Here is a 25,670-nt window from a genome sequence, read left to right on the forward strand (position 1 = left end):
CTGACCTGCAGCCTGACAGCGTGCTCGTGTTTCCGCTTCATGTCATTGATGTACCAGGCCACCCCGGTCATGGTGTCAATGGCCTCCTGCACCACCTCATAGCCCTCCTTCTCAGGGTCAAAGTGCTTGGCGATCTCCTGTTAGAGGGAAAACAGCCAGAGCACGAGAAATCAAGACCTCTGGAATGAAGTTGAATGTGTTGTTGTATGCTATACAATGCTCTACCATTGCCATCTTACCAGGTTAAACATTTATTGGCCTCCTGTCAAGGGACCCCACAATCAACCTGCAATTGCAGAAGTACAATTCTACACAGCTTACTTGGACCATCTCTACCCATAGAAAAGGTAGTATGCAGTGAGGACCAGTGTACCTGCAGAAGCAGGTGGTATTTGAGGATCCTCTGGACAGGTTTGAGCAGGTAGGAGCCCAGGGGGAGAGAACGCTTGAGGAAGGCCTGGCGATCCCTGAAGAACTTGGCCAGAGTCGTACTCCTCATGCAGTCGGTCAGTGTACCCACAGAGCTAGAGGGAACACAAGTCAATGCATCGTATCATATGACTTCCATTGTAATTTAAGGTTACAGATTCTTAACATGTCCCCCAAAAGGTTCCAGAAAAACTTTACATTCTTCTACTTACTTGGGGTAGTTTGTGCAGTACTGTGTATAGATTTCAAAAGCGTCGCTCTATAAAATAGCACAGGGAGGAAAAACACAAAACCAGATCAATAACACTCCAGCCTGTCCAGCTTCCCGATGATAGGTATCAATTCAGTCTGTGCGAGTGGCCTCCTCTCACTTTGTCTACGAAGCAACTGGCCACAGCAACCGGGTCATTCTCACACATGTCCAGAGACTGCAGCAGCTCACTGTGGAGGAAGACAGACCGACGCAAGACTAGAATAAGGTTTAGGTCGGAGACCACAAAAGAAATTCAGTGTAAACTACATCCAGGTACTATGTTAAGTATGAAAACATGTTTATGTTTTGCATGGCTGAATGCATTTGTTCTGGTTAACCTCATTCTGCCCAAAGACTCAACAGGGTCAGGTTTTCCACAGCAGAGTGGACACAAGGAGAGGGGTCACCATGCAAAAACATAAAAGGAGTACAAAACCAAAAAAAGTTGTTTTTACATGGTCACACACAAAATCAAACACTTTCATAACTTACAACACCCTTCAGCTGCATGGGCTGACAAATAAAAGGAACAACATAGCAATATGTCAATATGCTGAGTACAATGGTATGTCTTTATACTTTTTTGTTTTGCCTTAAGACAAATATTTTCTTGACAAATCATGAACATGTTCCAAGACATTCTTTCATCAAGCCAATGTGGCCTATAGTGGCAGGGAAACATTGTTTCTGTTTCAGGGGTACAAGAAGATTTCAGTGTGATGACCTTTAGTGACCTGACCCTGAAATGGGAGCAGTACTGTAGCTTTAATAATAGCATGACTCAGATGCAGTCACTGGTCAGTCATGCACATCTATAAACTGAATGACAAGTCTAGGACAGTCTGAAAACCCTGCGTATGAAAATGAACTGTATTACAGTCTGCTGCGTGAGACATTCATTCTCCAATACAATGACAAATGAGAATGCCATTTCACATCTCCTCATCTCCTCAGAGGTTCATACAGTTTCTGCTTGAATTAATGTCCTCCATCACCTGGGAAATGTGCAAGAGTTGCACATGTTTTCAAACCAGTGCTTTAAAAGTACGCTTGGCTCTTGCGGATCAGCTCACCCTGGGCCCTTGCTGCGACTGAGTCGTGCCAAGGGCCCAGGGTTTAGCCGAGATGATGGAAAGTGTAACGCGGGCATTGGCACGCATCCCCAGGCCGTAGCAGCCATGTCTAGGTCAGACTACATCGTAGTAATCCAGTCTAACTTCATTTACTTTATAAAACAAAAGCAAACTCCCCACTCCAGTGTAACACATTGTATATTGATGCTGTAGTTGAGCCAGAGGGATGCACATGAAAACTCCCCCTGCTTTAGATGTAACAATCACTAATCAAAAGCTCTATTTTACACTGGTGGAAATCTCATACAGTTGAAGTCAGAAGTTTACATACACCTTAACCAAGTACATTTAAACTCAGTTTTTCACAATTCCTGACATTTAATCTCAGTAAAAATTCCCTGCCTTCGGTCAGTTAAAATAAAGTGGTGATCCTAAGAATGTGAAATGTCAGAATAAGATTAGAGATAATGATTTATTTCAGCCATCACATTCCCAGTGGGTCAGAAGTTTACATACTCTCAATTAGTATTTGGTAGCATTGCCTTCAAATTGTTTAACTTGGGTCAACCGTTTCGGGTAGCCTTCCACAAACTTCCCACAATGAGTTGTGAATTTTGGCCCATTCCTCCTGACAGCTAGTGTAACTGAGTCAGATTTGTAGGCCTCCTTGCTCGCACACGCCTTTTTAGTTCTGCCCACAAACAGTCTTTAGGATTGAGGTCAGGGCTTTGTGACGGCCACTTCAATACCTTGACTTTGTTGTCCTTAAGCCATTTTGCCACAACTTTGGAAGTATGCTTGGGGTCAATGTCCATTTGGAAGACCCATTTGCGACCAAGCTTTAACTTCCTGACTGAGGTCTCGAGATGTTGCTTCAATATATCCACAGAATATTCCCTACCTCATGATGCCATCTATTTTGTGAAGTGCACCAGTCCCTCCTGCAGCAAAGCACCCGCACAACCTGATGCTGCCACCCCCGTGCATCACAGTTGGGATGGTGTTCTTCGGCTTGCAAGCCTCCCCCTTTTCCCTCCAAACATAACAATGGTCATTATGGCCAAACAGTTCTATTTTTGTTTCATCAGACCAGAGGACATTTCTCCAAAAAGTACGATCTTTGTCCCCATGTGCAGTTGCAAACCGTAGTCTGGCTTTTTTATGGAGGTTTTGGAGCAGTGGCTTCTTCCTTGCTGAGTGGCCTTTCAGGTTATGTCGATGCAGGACATGTTTTACTGTGGATATAGATACCTTTGTACCCGTTTCCTCCAACATCTTCACAAGGTCCTTTGCTGTTGTTCTGGGATTGATTTGCACTTTTCGCACCAAAGTACGTTCATCTCTAGGAGACAGAACGTGTCTCCTTCCTGAGCGGTATGACGGCTGCGTGGTCCCGTGGTGTTTATACTTGCATACGATTGTTTGTACAGATGATCGTGGTACATTCAGGCATTTAGAATTTGCTCCCAAGGATGAACCAGACTTGTGGAGGTCTACAATTTTTTCTGAGGTCTTGGCTGATTTCTTTTGATTTTCCCATGATGTTAAGCAAAGAGGCACTGAGTTTGAAGGTAGGCCTTGAAATACATCCACAGGTACACCTCCAATTGACTCAAATTATGTCAATTAGCCTATCAGAAGCTTCTAAAGCCATGACATCATTTTCTGGAATTTTCCAAGCTGTTTAAAGGCACAGTCAACTTAGTGTATGTAAACTTCTGACCCACTGGAATTGAGATACAATGAATTATAAGTGAAATTATCTGTCTGTAAACAATTGTTGGGAAAATGAGTTGTGTCATGCAAAGTAGACGTCCTAACCGACTTGCCAAAACTATAGTTGGTTAACAAGAAATTTGTGGAGTGGTTGAAAAACGAGTTAATGACTTCAACCTAAGCGTATGTAAACTTCCGACATCAACTGTAAATGCACCAGAACCATTATTTTCAACCATTGGGTTTTTATGGCATTACGCCATCATTGGGAATCATGTGGGAGGAGCCTTACTCTGAGAGGATAAGGCTGTTTTATTTTTTCTCTTTTGGCATGAGGCTTGGTGAGCATATGCTGCACAACAGCTTCATATCTCCCATCTAAACATACAAATGGGTGCACAGAGCAGGTGATCGTCCTGATAACGTCTGGAGCAGAGTTGACATATACAGCCATAGTGTGATTTGTCTCATTCTTTACTCATCCCAATCTGCTGTGTTGTTCTAGGCCAATCTGCGTTTGGTGTTGGTTAGTCAGTCATTTTGTCTTTGTCCTGAAAACAGATTTAGACGGATAAACTCTCCAACACAGCCATACAACAGATGTCCTGCCGGGAAGCCTTTGAATCTTTGTCAAAAGAACATTCCAATAAAAAGGTCAATATGTCTTCTCAACGTCTGCTCAAAGGTTTGAGTGTTAGGTTGAGTTGTTTTTGTGAAGACTGTCTGTAAAAATAAAACAATTACATTTGCAGCTTACCTGTTGAACTCATATATGTCCTCTATATTCCCAAACAGGGAAGAAACCTGGTCTGGACGAATGGGAAGGTTGTCCATGTCTATGATGTGAGCCAGGTAATCCTAGAGAAACAATAACACTGGTTATACTGCCCCGACAATCTGCCTAATGAAGAACCATCCTGGAGTGAGTGCTCTGTCTAAAATACAATTTCTGATTATTTGCAGTAGAGGGAGCTTGTGCATAGATAAAGTTGAACATGCTCAAGCGGTTGCCTCCTTGGTGGAGTCCGCTTCAATGTTGTTTCAAGTTATTACACATCCTGTTCACAGGCTAAAAAGACCACAGACTTAATCCTATCTGCTGTCTATTACAACAAAACTGTATGACTCATGATTTGTGTGTTCAAATCTAAGCGGTTCAAATTGTTATTTTAAGGATTTATTACTTGTTACTGTGAGGTCAGTAGCTCTGTAAAAAACAGTCTCAGACCAGCACAGTGTTCTCACCCCATGACCCCTCTCTCATCAGGCTGCAGGACTACTCTGGGGTAGACAATATCAACTAAAAACATAGGCACAGTTTCTCCTCTCACCTAATTACACTCATGTTTGTATACAAACACATGCACATATCCAACCAGTGCAGAGTAAAGTAGAGTCCTCACACACGAGAACGTTTTGCATTCCTCTATAGAGTTCCAGAGACTTGTAGAATCTATGCCAAGGTGCATTGAGGCTGTTCTGGTGGCACAACGCCCTATTAAGACACTATGTTGGCATTTCCTTTATTTTGGCAGTTAGCTGTATGTACAGCCTACTATTAGACTGTCAGCTCAAGGTTAGGTCTAGGCTTGTGGTTATGGATGGGTAACCCATGAAGGGTAATGCCCTCTAGGGGATGGGAGGGGAAGAGGCATTTAAAGGGTTGCAATACTTCTCGGCAGTCAAGTGACAGATGGCCTAGTGAAAAATTGTTGGGCAGAAGGCTATGGAACCCAGTAAACAGATATTGACCCTCAGAATTTCAGGACATCTGTCGAGGCGGAATTGGAGTCCACCTGTCACAGAGCTGTCTTAGAGCGGAGATTAAGAGGCTTCTGCTTTATGATATGGTGTGGAGGAGCATGTTCCTGGATAGTTTATGTGTAGAGCAGACACTAACAGTAGCAGGACAAAACCAAACAGATGAATCATCAAATACATCACTGAAGTGACAAGTTTAACATCCCTGCTACTGTAACTTTGCACAATAAGATGCTACTGCAGAGCAAGTCATTGAAATGCTGCATTTAGATTGGAGAGGTTGAACTTTTTGGGGGTTGAGAGAATTGTAGATTTTGTTATTGGAAAATGGGCCAGCTTTTTCCCACCTCAACAGCATGTGGGGGAAAAAAAAGTTGCTACTCTCCTATTTTTCTTCAGTTGGCATTGTGATGGCTGTGTTTTTGTTGGCCATTGCCTGCTAGGGCCCGGAGGGCTCCGTATCCTAGTTTGGGTCGCAGTGCAGCAGGCAGCTAGGCAGTGCTCATGGAAAAGTTGGAAGTCCTGTGGAAGTGTGAGAGTGTCTGGGGAGCAGGACTGTGTCATTACTCTGGCGGATGCTGTAGCGAGGGCTCGGTAAGGGCAGATCTCCCTTCAACACCTAGGGAAGGCGCCAGCAGCCCAGTCAGACACAGAGACTCAGTGAGGAGTGCCCGTAACACACTACCTCTGACCTGTCTGCATCATGTGTTAAAGACATTATAACCTGCACTTAACAGGACTTACGCCACCATACTCCTGTCAGTACTCATCCAAAGAGGATAATTATTCCAACCTGAAGGGTGCAATAGGAGAGGCTGATCAATCTGCACAGTTGGTAGTTGTTTGACTACAAAGGCAGCAGCCATAAGAGACCAGTTGACTTGATTGCAGTGCGGATGAATCAACTCTGTCCCATTTGCCACAACTAGAAGATGAAATCAGTAGCAGCTGTTCAAATCTCTGACCAAGATCATCAGGGGAGAAGTTTCTGCCTTGAGATGCTGTGTCCTGGCCCTGATTCTGCTTTAGAACTAAATACGTGAAAATATCCCAGTCTCAGCTCTGTATGCTTTCACAGTAATATAAACATATAGAAAGCATTAACCTACATACAGAAGCTTAACCACACAACAGCTACTCTATAATTCTAATCTGCTGGTCTTACAGGCTATAATGGTTACATACTAGGGAATTCTCCATCTGATATGAGAATACCATTTGGAAAAGAAATGCAACTGCTATTGTGAGTTACGAAATACACAGGGAACATTTGTCTGAACCACATCTTAAAAATAAAAAAAACAGGAAATCAAACTAGATCCTGGTAAAACAATCAACCCTAGAATATTTTATTGGTACCAGAGACACGTGGCTTCAAAGGCCAGCAGTCACTAGGAAAATTGAGAACCTAAACCCATGAAGCCCATTCCTTTGTCTCATTACTGGCCAACTCCAATAAATCACCTCTATATAAAAGGAGGTACAGATATTAAGTCATAACTACATACCATTCCAAAAGAAACACTGAAATGACCTATTCAATTACACTAATCATATGGCCTATAGTGAAAAGATTGCATTGATTAAGATCACGTCCTAATAACCAGAACTGATTGGATGTAACCCTCAAGGCGACTCACCTCCACGATGCTGCGAAGGTCCCTGACATACATGCGCTCCGTCTCAATTATCTCCATGACTACATGGTCCACGTAGCTGAGCTTAGGGTTGGGCGCCATGGCTTCAGTGGCAAAGGGTGAGGTATGGGTCTGAGGTGCATTAGTCCTCCTGTTGGTGGTGGCGTTGTTGTTGCACTGGGACCTGGTCTGACTGTGGTTCAGCCACTGGTCTCTGGTCCCCCCCTGGCTGAGGCCCTGCGTCTTGATCTGTGGCTGCTCCCTGGCTCCCTCTGCAGGGCTGAGCTCCAGGTCAATGTCCGCTCCACTGGGGGGAGGTGGTGTGGAGGGGAGGGCTGAGGTACTGCCGTAGAGGCTGTGGCTGTCCTGGGAGGATACTGAGGACAGAGTGGACACCAGACTCACTGGACGCTCAGCCTCTCCCGCTGAGGGGTCAGCACAGAGCCGGCAGTAGCCGTCTTGTCTCTCATGGCCACCACTGATGGAGAGGGCAGAGTACAACCGAGGAGATTCTGATAGAGAGGAGAGAGTGAGAATGAGATTGAGAATAGAGTCTCAGGGCACATGGGCAGAAACAGATTGTTAAAATTGGCACATTCCACTACATTTTAGATCCATTTAATCAAATACTGTAGTCAGATGATATGACAGTATGAACCCAGTGTTCAGCGTCCCAGCCTGAAGAAGAGTGCTCTACTGCAAAAGGGGCTTTCTCAAATCCTATGGACATGCCCCAATTACAGCGTTCCACATTCTCTGGAAAACCCAGCCATTTCCTCCAACCTCCCTTACTGGTACTGGCAAAGTCTTGGAAAAACAGAAGGAAAACTGAGGGGGAGACAGGTTGGGAGAAGAGAGGGGAGTCAGAACCAGAGTCCTGTTTATACATCTAATTTATTGAGCTACTTTTCAAATCAAGAGAAATTGATTCCATATTCAGTTTCACATCCTTCCTGCCCAGACAGGGAATGTTCCAAATATATGAAGTCACAGAAAGTATTCTGAAGGTCAAAGGTCAAACCCATTTTGCATTATTAAAAAAATACATATTCTTGCCAATAAACTGCACCTTCGAGAACAAATCCCTTAATTGGCCACAGCAGTGACTAAGCCAGGTCAGGGATATTGCCAAGTGAGAACAGAGAGTTTGAGAGATGGCGGTGGTAGACATTTCATGGAGCACTCTTTGAAATTGTTTCCAACTACAGCAGTGTTGACACATTCTTAATGAAATCAATAACGCAGTCATAAAATGTGCATCGTTGGCAGACATCCACCAACTAATAACATGGACCTGTCACTAGGCAGCTTGGCCATTTGACTGGACTTGGAAAGCGGGACAGAAATGTGATCTGTCAGCAATGACTTCAGAAGAACTAAGGCCCTTTCTATATAGTAAAGAATCACAATAGTGATTAGGTATAATGAATGTAAAACAAAAATGATTAGAAATTGTAGATGAAAGATCTGAGGTCACTGGTCAGTAATTTGTAGAGTCAACAGATACAGGAAACAAAACAAGTGTCTCTCCCTCTTCAGACTTATAGACAGGATGATGTCAGTGATCTCAGTCTGGGCTACAATCCACTGTAGAGCTCGTCTGCAACAACACCAGACTCACGCATGTCAAGTCAGAGGAAGCATGGGATGAGCCTGCAAGCAAAGGTTGACCTTGACCACTTCTTAAAAGCTGTTTAAAGTAGTTCCAAAACCATGTAATAGTACTACTTACAGGGAGTAATAGCACAGTAGGCCGTTGGTCTCTGCTGTGCTGTAGTATCTGCTTAGACAGAAGCTCCTCCTTTCCCCATTTACTTTTGGCTGTGAAAATTACTACCTCGCCTGTTCTGAGCGCCAACCGCCAAGGCCTCCCCCTCCCTTCCTAGAACCGCTGTGCTGACGTCAATGCCCAGCCATTGGGAGGTGATACTGGGGGAGTAAGGACAGTCCAAACATACACCCTAATCTTCCGGTCTCCTAACAAACCCTAATGAAGTCTCAAAGGCGCTCAGTTCTACAAGTGGAGAGCAAATGATATAACCTGATCTAGGCTAATAAAATTGTAATATGGTTTTTACAGAATTCTGAAATAAATGGTGTGACTCACTCAACATTAGGATCACCACCATCAGGACAAGTCATGGCAGTGAGATTGGTCCTAATCCAAATGCTGTACTGGATGGGTAAGGCAGGAAACATAACTCATGAAGGACTAAGGCACTAGCACCCAGACCAGACATGATATGAGAAAACAGCAATCGTAAACCAACTCTACTGCAACTTCCCCACCCCCTTTCCTTACTCCGATTACCCACTGAAGAGAAAGTACTCTTTGCCTGATACCACACTCCATTGGTTTGAGATCCTCTGTACGATTTTGTCCACACACATGGAGTGGCTTTGCTAGATTACTTGCAAATTGTTAGGTTACTTGTTAGATATTACTGCATGGTCGAAACTAGAAGCACAAGCATTTTGCTACACTCGCATTAACAACTGCTAACCATGTGTATGTGACCAGTAAAATTTGATTTGATGTAGCAGGCAATGTTAAGGAATGCAAATTAAATGCCCTGGGCCAGGTTTCCCGAAAGCCTTAAGAAGCTAAGTTCATTGTTAGAACCTTCGTGGGAGTGTTTCTTTGGGGAAAACCATCCTTATTAACGTTGCACTTGAAAATGGTCATAATCTAACACTTGCCTCGGACCAAGTGCATCGTTAGATGCTTTTCTGCCCTCCCGTGTCACTTTATACACAGAAGCTTTCAGCTAAACATTGATAAACCATGTAATTCTGTCTCTGCGACCACCGATAACGTCAGAACAAAGCGGACTACAAAGTCGTCAATGTCTTAGCAATTGAAACAAAACAAGCAACATAAAAAATATGCTTAAAATGAAAACTGAGATGATTCCATTAAAATAAACAGTACGCTATAGGCCTATTTCAAGCTGTAAAATCAATTTCCTGTTTAATCAATTGAGTTCTATTTGGCTATTTGTAGGCTATTGTCTAATTTGTCTGAACATGTGTGTAGCCTAACGTGCCAAATTGGTGATTTTGTGAATTTTTATTGGTTTAAGCAGCCGTAGGTGGTAATATCTCTATAGGAGCTGATCTGTTGTCAGTATTGTGAAATAATTAACTGTTAAGGAAAGATTTGAATGGAGAAAGCTGATCCGAGAGCAGCGCTCCCGTTTTTGATCCTTTTAGTATCAACATCCTCCAACAAGGCACTTAGCGACAATTCGCTTTTCGTGGTGTTTTGGGAAATGCATGTTACATCTTCGCCGTTGCAGGAAAGATGCATCGTTAAAACACCAGTAAGCCTAAATTCCATCACTATCGGGAAACTACTGTAGGCCTAGGTAAACATGTGGCACTGGCAATAAGGTTAGCACTAAGTTAGCTAGCCTACTGTGATGCAGGGCAGAGTTTCCATTGGGCCTCTGTGGACAAGGAAGTCAGACGCAGGATAAGCAGAGAGGAAAGTACACATCTCTGGTACGCCAGTCATTTACCATGACGGACAAAATAGCAAAACAGAAAAGATCTAGACCTACTTTATATCCACAATATTATTCAATCCGAGTGACAGCAACACAATCAAAACACAAACCCTCCAGTTTTAGCTCAGTCACATACTAAAAGGTTTGGTAAAATTGTTTTAGTCCTATGTCAAGCTCTTTTTGCAGCTGCCATGTCAATACAATCATTAACCCAGCCAAACAGAAGTATTATCCAAGTCAAGGTTACAAAGACCATAGTATTTGGAGTACATTTTAGCCTACACTGCAACTTCAATAACTTAGTGTTACAAATGGTGTTTTCTGTTCCAAATAGTTACAGTATGACAATGGAATAGGTTAAAAAATAAGTCACATTGTAAAGTAAGGTACATGCTCAGGGATTACATCAGATCAACTGCTAATGTCTGAACACAGTACTATGGGCTGTTTCATTAATCACGTTGTTTAGGAAGAATAGCTGGGATTCCTGCTGTATTCATTCTGAACCCTTAATTGTAATTCTTTGAATTCCTGGTCGCTGCTGCCTGTTAAACTTCACAGACAATGTAAATTCCACAAGCATGACTACTTCTGTTAGTTCACAGCCCTCCGGCCCCCTGGGCAGCTATAGATCACCTTAGATTATACTGTTGAACAATGTTCTTCAATGTGAATGGGACCTGCATTTTTTGGGCCACTTTGAACAGACAGTGTCAGAAAATTAAAAGAATGAGAACTCCAGGTCCATGGGACTTCCCTTGAGCCAAGCCAGGTCTAGTTGGAATAACAGCGCAGGTAATTAACAGAGAGTACATCATCCCCTGGCTTTGAGCAATAGTATAGTATTTCCACAGCCTGAGATAAAGGAAGCCAAGACATTCTAAAGGGTCGCTGAGTAATCAGACAGTTTAGAACAGATGTAATCTACAGACGTTTACAATTCAGCCATAATTCTTTTGAAGTTGACAACATAAAACTGATATTACCCTGTCTGCCGATGATGACATGATTGATGTGAACTACATACGGTACAGAACCAAATAAGGTACTGTTGATGTAAAGGATGTTTCATGATCAGAAAACACCTAGTCTTCTCCACAACGACCATGGTGTCCATCTCAGACAGCCTACTGGAATTAGTGACATGTCAAATCAAAGTTTATTGGTCGCGTATACAGACGTTATCGCAAGTGCAGCAAAATGCGTTTCTAGCTCCAACAGAGCAGTAATACCTAGCAATACACAAAATCCCAAACAATCAGAACGAGCAATGTCAGAGTCCGGCACACACACACACACACACACACTTTCTAATTTAGCACACACTTATCCAGAGCGACTTACATTAGTGAGTTTTTGTACTGGTCCCCCATGGGAATTGAACCCACAACCCTGGCATTGCAAGTGACATGCTCTACCAACTGAGTGACACAGGACCAGGTGAAAGCTATGATCCCTTATTGAGGTCACTTGTAAATCCACTTAAAATCAGTGTAGATGGAGACTGGTTAAAAATGATTTTTAAGCCTTGGAGACAGATTGTGTATGCGTGCCATTCAGAAGGTGAATGGGCAAGACTAAATATTTAAGCTTCTTTGAACGGGACATGGTAGTAGATATGGACTGTGACAGTCAAAATTGTGTCGGTCGGTGATTGTCAAGCAAGTAACTGCCAGTCTCACAGTAATTTACCATTAGAAAATGTAGTCCATTTCAGAAGAACAGAATAGCATACAAAGAGTAGTCCTTATGTATGAGTAGTCCCAGTCCTTATGTTAGGCGCTGATCTGTCCTACACTAATTAATTTGCTTAGAATTCCATGGCAATATTTTATAGTATGAAGAATACAATTGAACATACAGTTGAAGTCAGAAGTTTACATACACCTTAGCCAAATATATTTAAACTCAGTTTCACAATTGCTGACATTTTAATACCAGTAAAAATTCCCCGTCTACGGTCAGTTAGGATCCCCACTTTATTTTAAGAATGTGAAATGTCAGAATAAGAGTAGAGAGAATGATTTAATTCAGCCATCACATTCCCTGTGGGTCAGAAGTTAACATACTCTCAATTAGTATTTGGTAGCATTGCCTTTAAATTGTTTAACTTGGGTCAAACATTTTGGGTAGCTTTCCACAAACTTCCCACAATGAGTTTGGCGAATTTTGGCCCATTCCTCTTGACAGAGCTGGTGTAACAGAGTCAGGTTTGTAGGCCTCTTTGCTCACACGCACTTTTTCAGTTCTGCCCACACATTGTCTATGGGATTGAGGTCAGGGCTTTGTGATGGCCACTCCAATACCTTGATTTTGTATTCCTTAAGCCATTTTTCCACAACTTTGGAAGTATGCTTGGGGTCAATGTCCATTTGGAAGACCCATTTGCGACCAAGCTTCAACTTCCTGACTGATGTCTTGAGATGTTGCTTCAATAATTTATATATACACACACAATCATTTCTCCCTCATGATGCAATCTATTTTGTGAAGTGCACCAGTCCCGCACAACATGATGCTGCCACACCCGTGCTTCATGGTTGGGATGGCGTTCTTTGGCTTGCAAGCCTCACCCTTTTTCCTCCAAACATAATGTTGGTCATTATGGTTCTATTTTTGTGTCATCAGACCCGAGGACATTTCTCCAAAAAGTACAATCTTTGTGTATGTAAACTTCCAACCCACTGGAATTGTGATACAGTGAATAAAAAGTGAAATAATCTGTCTGTAAATAATGGTTGGAAAAATTACATGTCAATCACAAAGTAGATGTCCTAACCGACTTGACAAAACTACAGTGGGGCAAAAAAGTATTATTTAGTCAGCCACCAATTGTGCAAGTTCTCCCACTTAAAAAGATGAGGCCTGTAATTTTCATCATAGGTACACTTCAACTATGACAGACAAAATGAGAAGAAAAAAAAAAGTCCAGAAATCACATTGTAGGATTTTTTATGAATTTATTTGCAAATTATGGTGGAAAATAAACTTTTGTTATTGACCAAATAAAAAGGGGGCATATAAGCAGACAATGAAAGCTCATACAATATTTGATGATTACATTTCCCATAAACAGGTTATTGGCTACATGTGAACCACCAAGTCTGAACATTAGGTGAAATTAAGAGGTGAAAAAATACCAAATTATTTGGGTGAGGCACATGGGCTACTGACAGCTTACTACACAACAAACTTAGTATTACTTTCTTAGATACAGTATACATATCTCCCTAGCATATTACATCATTTATGCAGCAGCATACACAATTTTGGACTCGCCTTGTGCTGTGCTCACATGAATAGGAAGGTGGCGCGGAGGTCCTTGTGGGCAAATTGTCAAACTTTCATCAGTCTGGCATTCTCTGGATTTATGGTGCTTTCAAGACAACTGGGAACTATGGAAAAAAAAAAACTGGTTGAATCATGCCAGTGATCTTCAGGTCGGTGCTCTAGAAAGAGGCCGAGTTCCGAATGTACAATTCCGAGTTGGAAGAAAGTTCAAAACGTATTTTCCCCAGTTGTAGCTCATTTTTTTTTTTTGTTCCCGGTTGTCTTGAACTCACTAAAGTCAGATTTTGCAGTTCCGCGTTACCAGTTGTTTTGAGTGCGGCACAAATCATGCTTCATTGACAGCATGGCAAATGAGCCTTAATCTTAGACTTGGGACCACACAGCCACTCTACTGAATAGCAGGCTAATGATTGTTTGCAATAACCACATTGTTGAATTTGCGATTTAAATTTGCGATTTATGTCCAATGGCCGATGAGCACCGATACGTTTGATCTACAATTTATCTTCATATGACAAGGATTCAAAATAATTTGCCAGTAGATTGTCGACATGATTCATGATGATTGCTAGCTAAGATTTTCAAAGTATGATGTTGACATGATCAGTTCCATAAAAGCTACTTTACAAATGTGACTTAGCGTAATTTTATCTGTAGCCAATGACCTTGAGCCTTCTTGGATGGGCACTTCTAAATGTAATATGGAGCACCCAAGAGGCTAGAATTTGAGCTCTACCCTTAGACTTGGCGGTGAAGTAGTGTCCCCATGAGTGAGAACACTGAGCGAATCACAGCGCAACGCTCTGTATTTTCTGCTGGATTGCCCCACCACCATAGAAAGCACTGAGCTAGGCTGAAACACCTGCATTTTGGAGCTGCCTTAAGAAAACAAAAAGACACTGGTTTGTATGCGGCTTTAACTCAATGATATATATTTTATTAAAACATTGTTTAATACGTGTCGCATCAGTTTGCAATGCAAAAATAACATGCAAAAACAGGAAAGCCCCGCCCTCCCAAAAATATACACAATAGTGAAGACATCAAAACTATGAAATAACCAATATGGAATCATGTAATAAGTCTTAAAATATATTTTTATGTCTTTAAGACAATTCAAAGTAGCCACCTTTTGTCTTGATGAAAGCATTGCACACCGTTGGCATTCTCTCAACCAGCGTCACCTGGAATGCTTCACAGACTCTGCGTCACTCAGACCAAAAGGACAGATTTCCACCAGTCTAATGTCCATTGTTAGTGTTTCTTGGCCCAAGCAAGTCTCTTCTTATTATTGGTGGCCTTTAGTAGTGGTTTCTTTGCAGCAATTCGACCACGAAAGCCCGATTCATGCGGTCTACTCTGAACAGTTGATGTTGAGATGTGTCTGTTACTTGAACTCCAAAGCATGTATTTGGGCTGCAATTTCTGAGGCTGGAACTTATACTCTGCAGCAGAGGTAACTCTGGGTCTTCCTTTCCTGTGGCAGTCCTCATGAGAGCCAGTTTCATCATAGCGTTTGATGGTTTTTGCAAGTGCACTTCAAGAAAACTTAAATTCTTGAAATGTTCCAGATTGACTGACATTCATGTCTTAAGCAAAGAGAAACGACAGTCCTTTACTTTATTTGAGTTGTTCTCAACATAATATGGATTTGGTCTTTTACCAAATGGGGACATCTTCTGTATACCAATCATACCTTGTCACAACACAACTGATTGGCTCAAAATGCATAGTGTGTGCGGAATTCTTGATCGAAATTCCGCACACCTGTAAACTGAAACACTTTCCAGGTGACTACCTCATGAAGCTGGTTGAGAGAATGCCAAGAGTGTGCAAAGCTGTCATCAAGGCTAAGGGTGGCTACTTTGAAGAATCTCAAATATAAAATGTATTTTTGATTGGTTTAACTCTTTGTTACTACATGATTCCATATGTTCCATTTCATAGTTGATGTTTTTACTATTATTCTACAATGTAGAAAATAGTACAAATAAAGAAAAACCCTTGAATGAGTAGGTGTCCAAATTGATTGGTACCACCCACACACAAACAATGTGTATAGACAGTAGATGACTAGAAAAAAGGCATGTACATCAGTAGTTATATAGGATGAGCCATGACTAGAAAACAGTATACACACACACAGGGGGTAAAACAGTATGTAAACATTACAATTACCAGTATTCAATGGCTCTGTACATGGGGCAGCAGTCTAAGGTGTAGAGTAGAGTACCGGGTGGCAACCGGCTAGTAACAGTGATTAAAGTTCAGGCAGGGTACTGGGCGGAGGCCAGCTAGTCGTGACTGTTAAATAGCTTCCATCTCCAGGCCATCAGACTCTTAAGACTCTCGGTCCCAGCTTTGATGAACAGGTCATGGCTCGGGTGGCTGAGGTCCTTGATAATCTTGGCCTTCCTGTAACACTGGGTGCCGTAGATGTCCTTAGAAGGCAGGCAGTGTGTACCCGGTGATGCGTTAGGCTGACTGCACCACCATCGAGAGCCCAGTGGTTGCAGATGTCGCAAATGACGTACCAGGCAGTAATACAGCCCAAACAGGATGCTCTCAGTAGACGCATCTGTAGAAGTTTTTGAGGGTCTTAGGGGCCAAGCCAATCCGTTTCAGCCTCCTGAGGTTGAAGAGGTGGTGCTCTTGAGCCTTCACCACAATCTGTGTGACGGGACCATTTCAGGTAGTCAGTGATTTACATGCAGAGGAACTTGAAGCTTTTGACACACCCACTGCAGCCCCGACGATGTGGACGTGTGCACTCTGCTGTAGTCTACGATCAGCTCCTGTGTTTTGTTGACGTTGAGGGAGAGGTTTTTCTGGCACCACTCCACCAGGGCTCTCACCTCCTCCCTGTAGGCCGTCTTGTCATTGTTGGTAATCAGGCCTACCCCTTGTATATTCAGCAACTAGATGATTGAGTTGGAGACGTGCGTGGCCACACATTCATGGGTGAACAGGGAGTACAGGAGGGGGCTGAGTATTCATCTGTGGAGCCACCATGTTGGGGATCAGCATGGTGGAGGAATTGCTGCATACATTCACCACTTGGGGTAGGCCCGTCAGGAAGTCCAGGACCCAGTTGCACAGGGAGGGGTTCAGACCCAGGTCCCTGAGCTTAGTGGTGAGCTCAGAGGGCACTATGGTGTTGAAGGCTGAGTTGTAATCAATGAACAGCATTCTTACATAGGTATTTCTCTTGTCCAGGTGGGATAGAGCGGTGTGCAGTTTAATGGCGATTGAGTCATCTGTGAATCGGTTGAGGCAGTATGTGAATTGTAGTAGTCTATGGTGTCAGGTAAGGTGAAGGTGATATGGTCCTTAACTATCTTCTCAAAGCACATCATGATGACAGAAGTGAGTGCTATGGGGAAATAGCCAAGATACCTGAACTAAATTACTTTCTTGGGTACAGAAACAATGGTGGACATCTTGAAGTGAGGCCAGACATATGGAGACATTGAATATATCCGTAAAACACTCCACCCCGCTGGTCTGCACATGCTCCTAGGACGCGGCTTGGTATGCCGTCCGGGCCGGCAGCCTTGCGAGGGTTAACTCGCTTAAATGACTTACTCATGTTGGCCACGGAGAACCAGGGAGCACACAGTCCTCGTGAGTGGCAGGGGCCTGCGTTAGCAGCTCAATGTAATTTTCTTTTAAGTGGTCGAAGGTGTTTAGCTCGTCCGGGAGCGAGGAGTCGGTGTTCACGACATGACTGGCTTTCCCTTAGTAATCAGTGATTGTCTGGGAGTCCTTGACACATACCTCTCAAATCCTTGTCCCTGTACTGTCATTTTTCCACCATTGCCTTAGAGGTCATAGCTGGTCTGTTTGTACACATCCATGTTCCCAGTCACCTTGCCATGGTTAAATGTGGTGGTTCCCACTTTGTTTTGCACAAAAGCTACCATCTATCGACCGCTTTTGGTTTGGATAAGTTCTAAAATCTTAACAGTGGGAACATCCTGATGAACCCAGTCACCAAGTCAGTGTAAACATCAATACTATTCTCAGGCGACCTGGAACATTTTCCAGTCCATGTGATCAAAACAATATTGTGAAGACATCCCCAACTGGACCTTTTCCTGACAACATGACATTTGTGTGGTCAATGAGTACAATGAGTGGCAAAGACAAATAATCTTTTGCATTTCCCCACCATTGTCTCATGTATCATAGAGAACACCTCTTCATCAGGAAGCTATATCCTTTTTCCAACATCAACTTTCCTTCATAAGACAGAATATGACAAGCAAGCCACAGAATTGTGTAACTTGTCAGTTGCAAAGCATTGAGAGATGTTGTGAGATTGACATGTTCAGGTGGGGGGTATGCAAACCAACCTGCCCTGGCTTCCATGTTCATATGTAAATTTGACACTGGATAAAGGGTTGTTGTTTTTGTCCTAGGAAATATTTATGGCCCAGTCAAATCAGTTGCTATGGAGAGACTCAGTGCTTAACAGGTTCTGTCTAACGCAACACATCCTGATTTCAATAGGAGGAACTGACTACATGAGCTAAGGAATCCAAACCAAGTTGAAAATAATAGTAATACATAACAGCAAAGGATCTAAATCCATCCATAGAGATGTTGAAACATGAAAATCCAGCAACAAATCAAATGTGTTGAAAGGTTGGTAATACTACCATACATGAAAACTACACCTTGGAATAAATACTCCAATAAGAAAACATTTTCTTAAATCTCACCCATACCTTTAACAAGAGTGCAGTGATGAACATGGTCTTCCACCCGGGTGCTCACTATGACGAAGGTGAGAAATTACAGATATTCTCTTGGGTCTGAGAAATCCTTACCTTGGGATGTACTGTACGTATAAACCTTCTCAACTACAATCTTCAAACCCACAGTAGAGTTTAAGAAACTCTGATTTTTTTAGATGCATGCCAGCAGTCACTACACAACACATGAATTGCACTATAACAATGACAAATGGTTCCCACAAACTGTTAGGGCCTAAATAAAGCTGTCCCAACAGCAGAGCTTCCTTTCCAGCACCATTGAGTGAGTCCTTACCACTGCTAGGCTTGACTATCAGCAGAGCCTTGCTGGCAGCAAAACAGTTAATTCAACCTCATTTACTGGCTTAAAAAATAAAATATACATTGCTGATATGACTGACTTGCTTAAATAAAACGTGGATTCTACTGACAATTGAGAGGTACAAACTATGGCATAAGGGGACGACGAGTGGATAAAATATCCGTAATTTCAAATTAAGAACGACCTAGGATGAACATAGTTATATTGTCTATGTTAAGCACTTTTGAAATGTACCACAACAGAATTCAGAACATGGGCCGTTCTTACAGTGTTCTCTCAGTACACCAAGTCAGAACCGTAGGATAAATAAAGTGGGCATATAAGCAGACAATGAAAGCTCTTACAATAGTCAATGATTACATTTCCCTAAAACAGGCTAGGCTGTGCCCTACCAAGTCAGAACAGTAGGCTAAGTTAAGAGGGGGAACGGGACCAAATTATTAGGATGAGGCACATGGGCTACTAACAGCTTACTACACAACATACACTTCCTATTACTTTCTTAACTACAGTAAACAATATCTCCCTGGCATATTACATTTATGCAGTAGCATACAATACATTTTTTGATTCACTTATGTGCTGTGCTCACTTGAATAGGAAGGTGGCGCAGCAGTCCTTCTTGTGAGAAAATTGTGTCATCAGTCTGGCATTCTCTGGATTTATGGTGACTCACAACTGGGAACTTACAACTGGGAACTATGGAAAAAACAAGGTTGAATCATGTCGTCAGTGATCTTCAGGTCAGAACTCTAAAAAAAGAGGCAAGAGTTCCAGACTTAGAATTCAGAGTCGGATAACCGTTCAAAACATATTTTTCCAGTCGGAGCTAAAAATCACACAAAAATCAAATTTATCAACCCATGGAGGTCTGGATTTGGAGACACACTCAAAATTAAAGTGGAAAACCACACTACAGGCTGATCCAACTTTGATGTAATGTCCTTAAAACAAGTCAAAATGAGGCTCAGTAGTGTGTGTGTGTGGCCTCCACGTGCCTGTATGACCTCCCTACAATGCCTGTGCATGCTCCTGAAGAGGTGGCGGATGGTCTCCTGAGGGATCTCCTCCCAGACCTGGACTAAAGCATCCGCCAACTCCTGGACAGTCTGTGGTGCAACGTGGCATTGGTGGATGGAGCGAGACATGATGTCCCAGATGTGCTCAATTGGATTCAGGTCTGGGGAACGGGCGGGCCAGTCCATAGCATCAATGCCTTCCTCTTGCAGGAACTGCTGACACACTCCAGCCACATGAGGTCTAGCATTGTCTTGCATTAGGAGGAACCCAGGGCCAACGCACCAGCATATGGTCACAAGGGGTCTGAGGATCTCATCTCGGTACCTAATGGCAGTCAGGCTACATCTGGCGAGCACATGGAGGGCTGTGCGGCCACCCAAAGAAATGCCACCCCACACCATGACTGACCCACCGCCAAACCGGTCATGCTGGAGGATGTTGCAGGCAGCAGAACGTTCTCCACGGAGTCTCCAGACTCTGTCGTCTGTCACATGTGCTCAGTGTAAACCTGCTTTCATCTGTGAAGAGCACAGGGCGCCAGTGGCGAATTTGCCAATCTTGGTGTTCTCTGGCAAATGCCAAACGTCCTGCACGGTGTTGGGCTGCAAGCACAACCCCCACCTGTGGACGTCGGCCCTCATACCACCCTCATGGAGTCTGTTTCTGACTGTTTGCGCAGACACATGTACATTTGTGGCCTGCTGGAGGTCATTTTGCAGGGCTCTGGCTGTGCTCCTCCTGCTCCTCCTTGCACAAATGCGGAGGTAGCGGTCCTGCTGCTGGGTTTTTTCCCTCCAACGGCCTCCTCCACGTCTCCTGATGTACTGGCCTGTCACCTGGTAGCGCCTCCATGCTCTGGCTACTACGCTCACAGACACAGCAAACCTTCTTGCCACAGCTCGCTTTGATGTTCCATCCTGGATGAGCTGCACTACCTGAGCCACTTGTGTGGGTTGTAGACTCAGTCTCATGCTACCACGAGTGAAAGCACCGCCAGCATTCAAAAGGGACCAAAACATCAGCCAGGAAGCATAGGAACTGAGAAGTGGTCTGTGGTCACCACCTGCAGAACCACCCCTTTATTGGGGGTGTCTTGCTAATTGCCTATAAGTTTCACCTGTTGTCTATTCCATTTGCACAACAGCATGTGAAATGTATTGTCAATCAGTGTTGCTTCCTAAGTGGACAGTTTGATTTCACAGAAGTGTGATTGACTTGGAGTTACATTGTGTTGTTTAAGTGTTCCCTTTATTTTTTTGAACAGTGTATATATTTTTTTGTTTGTCTGATAGGACACATTAAAATGTCAAAACAACATGCAAAACAGGCACCTGTGACTCCTCCTGCTGCAGCTTATACCCTCAGACATTTCCTTATGAACAAAAGGTGGACTGTATCAAGGGTACTTGGTAGTCTCATAATCCTCATCTGTTTGATATGAAACACTCTCCATTAAAAAGTGACTGGTCTTCATCCTTTAAATGATCCTTGAATGTTTCTAACCAAATCAGGAACTAGCACAGAGAAACAAGACTACCTGTCTAACATCCAGCATGCAAATTCCTCTCCCTCCTATAGTTGCATGGACACTTATGAAAACAAAGGATCATGAATACATCCTCTTTTAGAGGCTGAAAGCCAATGAAAGAAGACCACACAGTTCTCCTGAACCCTGGACTTGTTTCCTGTTGCAGGTCTGATATTGGCATTCAAGTGGCATGTGTTCACCAGGATGAAAATGAAACATGTATCAAGTCCTTCACTGTGTGAGCAGTGTTCTTCCTCCTAAGCAGGCACCAGCATAGTATAGCCCCACCCATTCTGTTAGTACTGCTGGACATAGCTGTTCTATTCACACAGACTCACGCAACAAATGAAGCTGAGTGATTACTTAAAATATAAATGATTCTCAGACATATGATCAACTACAGAACACTCTGCTGGACACAGTATGAATCTTGGATCTCAATCACACTGTTGTGTCAAACAAAAAAAGGAATTTAGCCTTTCATCGTAAAAATCACAAGAATTAGACAATTGTATTCCCTTTGTCTTGATTCATAAGAATAGGTATAATCAAAAGATGATTTTGAAAGCAACCCGTAGGAATACTTGAGAAATTTCATCACCTTTTTGAGCACGCTATTAACTTTCCTGATTAACTGCTACCATGGCATTCCTGGTATCTGTATGTCTCGACTGTGCATCCGCAAACCTAAATATTCCTTCTAGCCATAAAGCTGACTTAAAATTTAAAATATATATATATATATATATATATATATATATTTTTTTTTTTAAAGGCACACAAGCTGGAAAATACACCGCTCTAATTGGATGATTAGTACTTTTTGGATATATCCTTAACTTGCATCAAACTTCTGTGGATGCGAAGGCGCCCCTTAATAAGTTAAGTTATGCTTTGAGCCAAAGGCTTGGCGTCATGCCGTTGGGGAAACCCAGGACTTGCACTTTGCTCTACATCTCAAATGAGAGCTTCCTCTTCCCAACATCCCCTCCATTCTTTCCCCTTAAGATAAAATATAAAAGGAACAGAGGGTGTAGTCTGGAGTTTATCCCCTTGGGAAAGACTGCTGCTCAGGAGGCAGAGGCTGACGCTAACAATTAGTCAGAGACTACATTATCATGCACCTTACAACCAACCATTGCCCCTAGTCACAAGGTCAGGAAAACCAGCTTCACAGCCATGAATCGTCGCTAGCGACTAAACACTGATGATGGTATTACAAGAATCTCACTTCTAGCCTGTTTTATTTACACTTTGCCTTCAATGTTCAAAACTGTCAAAGAAATGTTAATGATTAGCTTAGAGGCCAGTAAATAAACCTGAATGGCAGCAGTGAATGAGGCTGAGCACACAACCTGAACCTGCATTCCACAAGATACATCAAGATCTAGCGAGGTATCCTGTGCTTACAACGGAAACTGTTTGTGGTTGACTTTTTTCTAAATAGACACAGCTTAGTTGCCATAATGACAATGTGATTGTTGAATATACTGTATAGACGTGTTCTTAATCATATGCAAGTTCAGCTGTGCACTTGCTTAATTTCCATTACCTTGTTTCTGAAAAGGAATTCCTAATTCCCCCCATTTAGTTTTAGAGACCTGATCAGGTCTCTTAAAAAACAATTGTTGATCAGGTCTCTTATAAAACAATTGTTGATCAACAATTGTTTTAAGTGGAAAAAAAACATTGTGATTAAAAACTAAAATTGGCAGCAAGGGAAACATTTATCTGCACATACAACCTATTGTACCATCATTCCAATACTAATGAGGGGAAGAAAGTGGTTGAACAAGAGAGAAAAAGAGTTAGTCTTTAAGATGCTTATCTTTTCCAAAGACCCTGATTTAATCCTGTAAGTTTCTACAAAGCAATGTTTGAGTGCTGAAGGATCCAGCAGTGCCAATTGACCTCAGTGCACAGGCATGTGATGATCCACTTAAGTCTCCATGCAACACACCGCCCAAAGAGCCTCTTCAAAAGGTCCATTTCCTCTGGACAACACGCCCTCTGACAGCAGTCCAAGCACATTGTAAACTTTACCACCAGGCTGTGTCCACAGATAGGCCAAGGGCCCCGTTAGCACTTCCCTGCAGAGTGAGTCCCACTGAGGAGGGAGGGCAAAACTGGGGGACAGCTGGGTAGTGAGGTGGTGGTGAGTCTGGGGACTTCGAGTCCATCCAGGATGGAGTATGTTAACTGAGGGTCACTGACACAGGAAACTTTTTTTTTTTTAAACAAGCAGCATTGTTTCCGAGGAAACTAATGCGGGGGTTTCTAAATGGAAGGAGATTATCATGAGCTACTTTTAGACAGGTAGCACAATAAGTGGATCCTCCCCAGATCTGAGAATCAGACTCAGCAGAAAGTCTGACTAATGTGTGTAATCCACTGGAAAAGTTCTGGGAGGAATGTCATTGTAAGAGACAGTAAAATCATTCACACTAACCAGGTTTCCATTCAACCATTTCATGCTGATGAAATGACGCATAAAAAAAAATAAAAAAAATGGCAACTGGAAATTCCAGTACAATTTATTAAAATGTTGACACAATTTGTTCGTTCGACATGGTGGGATCTGTGGGTTGGTAAAATTAATTATGCGAGAAATGGCGGTGGAAATGCATAATATATCGAAATTATATCGAAGTAAACTTTGAGTCACGCAACGATATGTTGTCTGGTCCTCCCATTACGACTGGTAAACGCATGCAGTTTATTAAGCCACAGATTCATTAATTTAATGTGAACTTGACAGGGTGCCGAGGGTCATTCTTTCCAAAAAATATTGAGGGTTTATTCTAGTGACATGATTGATGCTTGGCTGCAGTTTGACAAAAGAAAAATTCTCGCACTTATCCATAATAATCTCATCATCATTAGCCTACCCACACTATCTGCGAGCTGTTGGCTAGAGCGCACGTGCCAAGACTAGAGTGGGCACATTTGCCATATAGACGCAACAGTTGTCACAAACTGGTGCGTTTGGGTCTCAATCACATTTTCAACTCTTAACTTATTTGGCACATGGAAATAAAACATCAGTTATTTTTATGTGCACTACGTCATCACGCACCAACTTTTATCCGCAATAAGTCAGTTTGACGGAAACATCTCTGGTGGGAAAATGAGCATATTGTTTTATGCGGATTCTTTAACCTAGCTATTGATACATTTCCATGTGACTGTGGGAGGCAGGGTACTGAGCAATGCAGTATAAGGCTGAATGTATAAAGGCATTGGCAACAAAAGAGCTAAACCCTTTCACCAGTTGAAAAAAACCATAAGAATAGTAGGTTTTCTGAAAATGTTGAAGACAAGTCAAGTGACTATCCTACATTTTGCTCTACCTGGTCCCAAAACACTAAGTTCTTCAGCCAACGATAGAAGTTAACACATACCGAAAAACTTCAATTATAATGCCTAAACGCAGAGGCTCAAATAGCAGCTGTTCCCTTTTAATAGCCAGGCAATGACATTTTAGCAAATAAAACACCAGTTTCAAATAAACATTGGTTCAAAATTGTTTGAGGTTTAATGTGTTACATGAAATAATCCAGTATAGACCTGGAAAAAAAGAATATCATATCTTTTTTATTTATTCATTGGTAGTAAGAAACTGCTAGTGATTGGCTGCCAACACCTAAGAACTGCTAGCTAACTGGCAAACATAAACAGGCAACAACTTCAGGAGTACAGACCTTTAGTTGTGAAAATAGGAACTGCCAAAAATCAGTAAGGAAAATAATTCTGTCAAGGATAAAAAAGTGTTTAAATAGGAGGCATACTAAAGACAAAATAAATGTGACAGTGGAGGAAATTAAAAGTATTAAAATGCTAGAAGTGAATGCTTGAATTAAACAACTAGCTATGCAAATTAGCAAAAGCTGTGTGCATTAAGAAAGACACCTGGCGCAAATAGAAGGCAGTCTATAAAAAGTGCCTGTTGTGTTCAGTGATAAGCAAAGAAACGCCCGGGCTATTAAAGTTTTACGGTACATACTGATCAGCGTTGCACTCAATGGATCTAAAATGACAAGAGCATTAAAACCCTTACTAAGCAGTCTCCACATGCACCTAGAGTGCATGTGACTGGAGCTGGTGCAGCCAACCAGCCTATGACTGATAGAGGAGCAGAATGAGGGGCAAAAGTAAAGGTCTGGAGGTTCAGTTAAACAAGCAGCACTTAGAGGACCAGTCATTCCTGGTCCTCATTCTTGGCAAACTCAGACCAAAAATCACCCCTGGCATTTCTAACACACCATCACATTTTTAACCCAGAAATGCCAGATCGCCCCTACTGCCTGGCTAGATCACCATAGTCTGGAACACCATGCCAATACTTGGCACAGCTGCTGCTGGGACTGGGTGGAT

The 25,670-nt window shown here is 42.5% G+C and overlaps 1 protein-coding gene across 2 annotated transcripts in view; it reads right to left on the bottom strand.

Moving 5' to 3' along the window:
* Positions 1-25,670, bottom strand: part of LOC109894545 (pleckstrin homology domain-containing family G member 3) — a 55,643-nt gene that overhangs the window by 17,274 nt on the left and 12,699 nt on the right. For both annotated transcript variants that reach the window (XM_020488114.2, XM_020488113.2), the window contains exons 3-8: positions 6,873-7,381; positions 4,229-4,329; positions 801-870; positions 642-688; positions 374-524; positions 6-137 (exon numbers count right to left, since the gene is read on the bottom strand). In XM_020488114.2, coding sequence (XP_020343703.1) covers positions 6-137; positions 374-524; positions 642-688; positions 801-870; positions 4,229-4,329; positions 6,873-7,381 — 1,010 coding nt within the window. The remainder of the gene's footprint in view (positions 1-5; positions 138-373; positions 525-641; positions 689-800; positions 871-4,228; positions 4,330-6,872; positions 7,382-25,670) is intronic.

Source organism: Oncorhynchus kisutch, linkage group LG7, assembly GCF_002021735.2.
Source record: "Oncorhynchus kisutch isolate 150728-3 linkage group LG7, Okis_V2, whole genome shotgun sequence".
Lineage (NCBI taxonomy): Eukaryota > Metazoa > Chordata > Actinopteri > Salmoniformes > Salmonidae > Oncorhynchus > Oncorhynchus kisutch.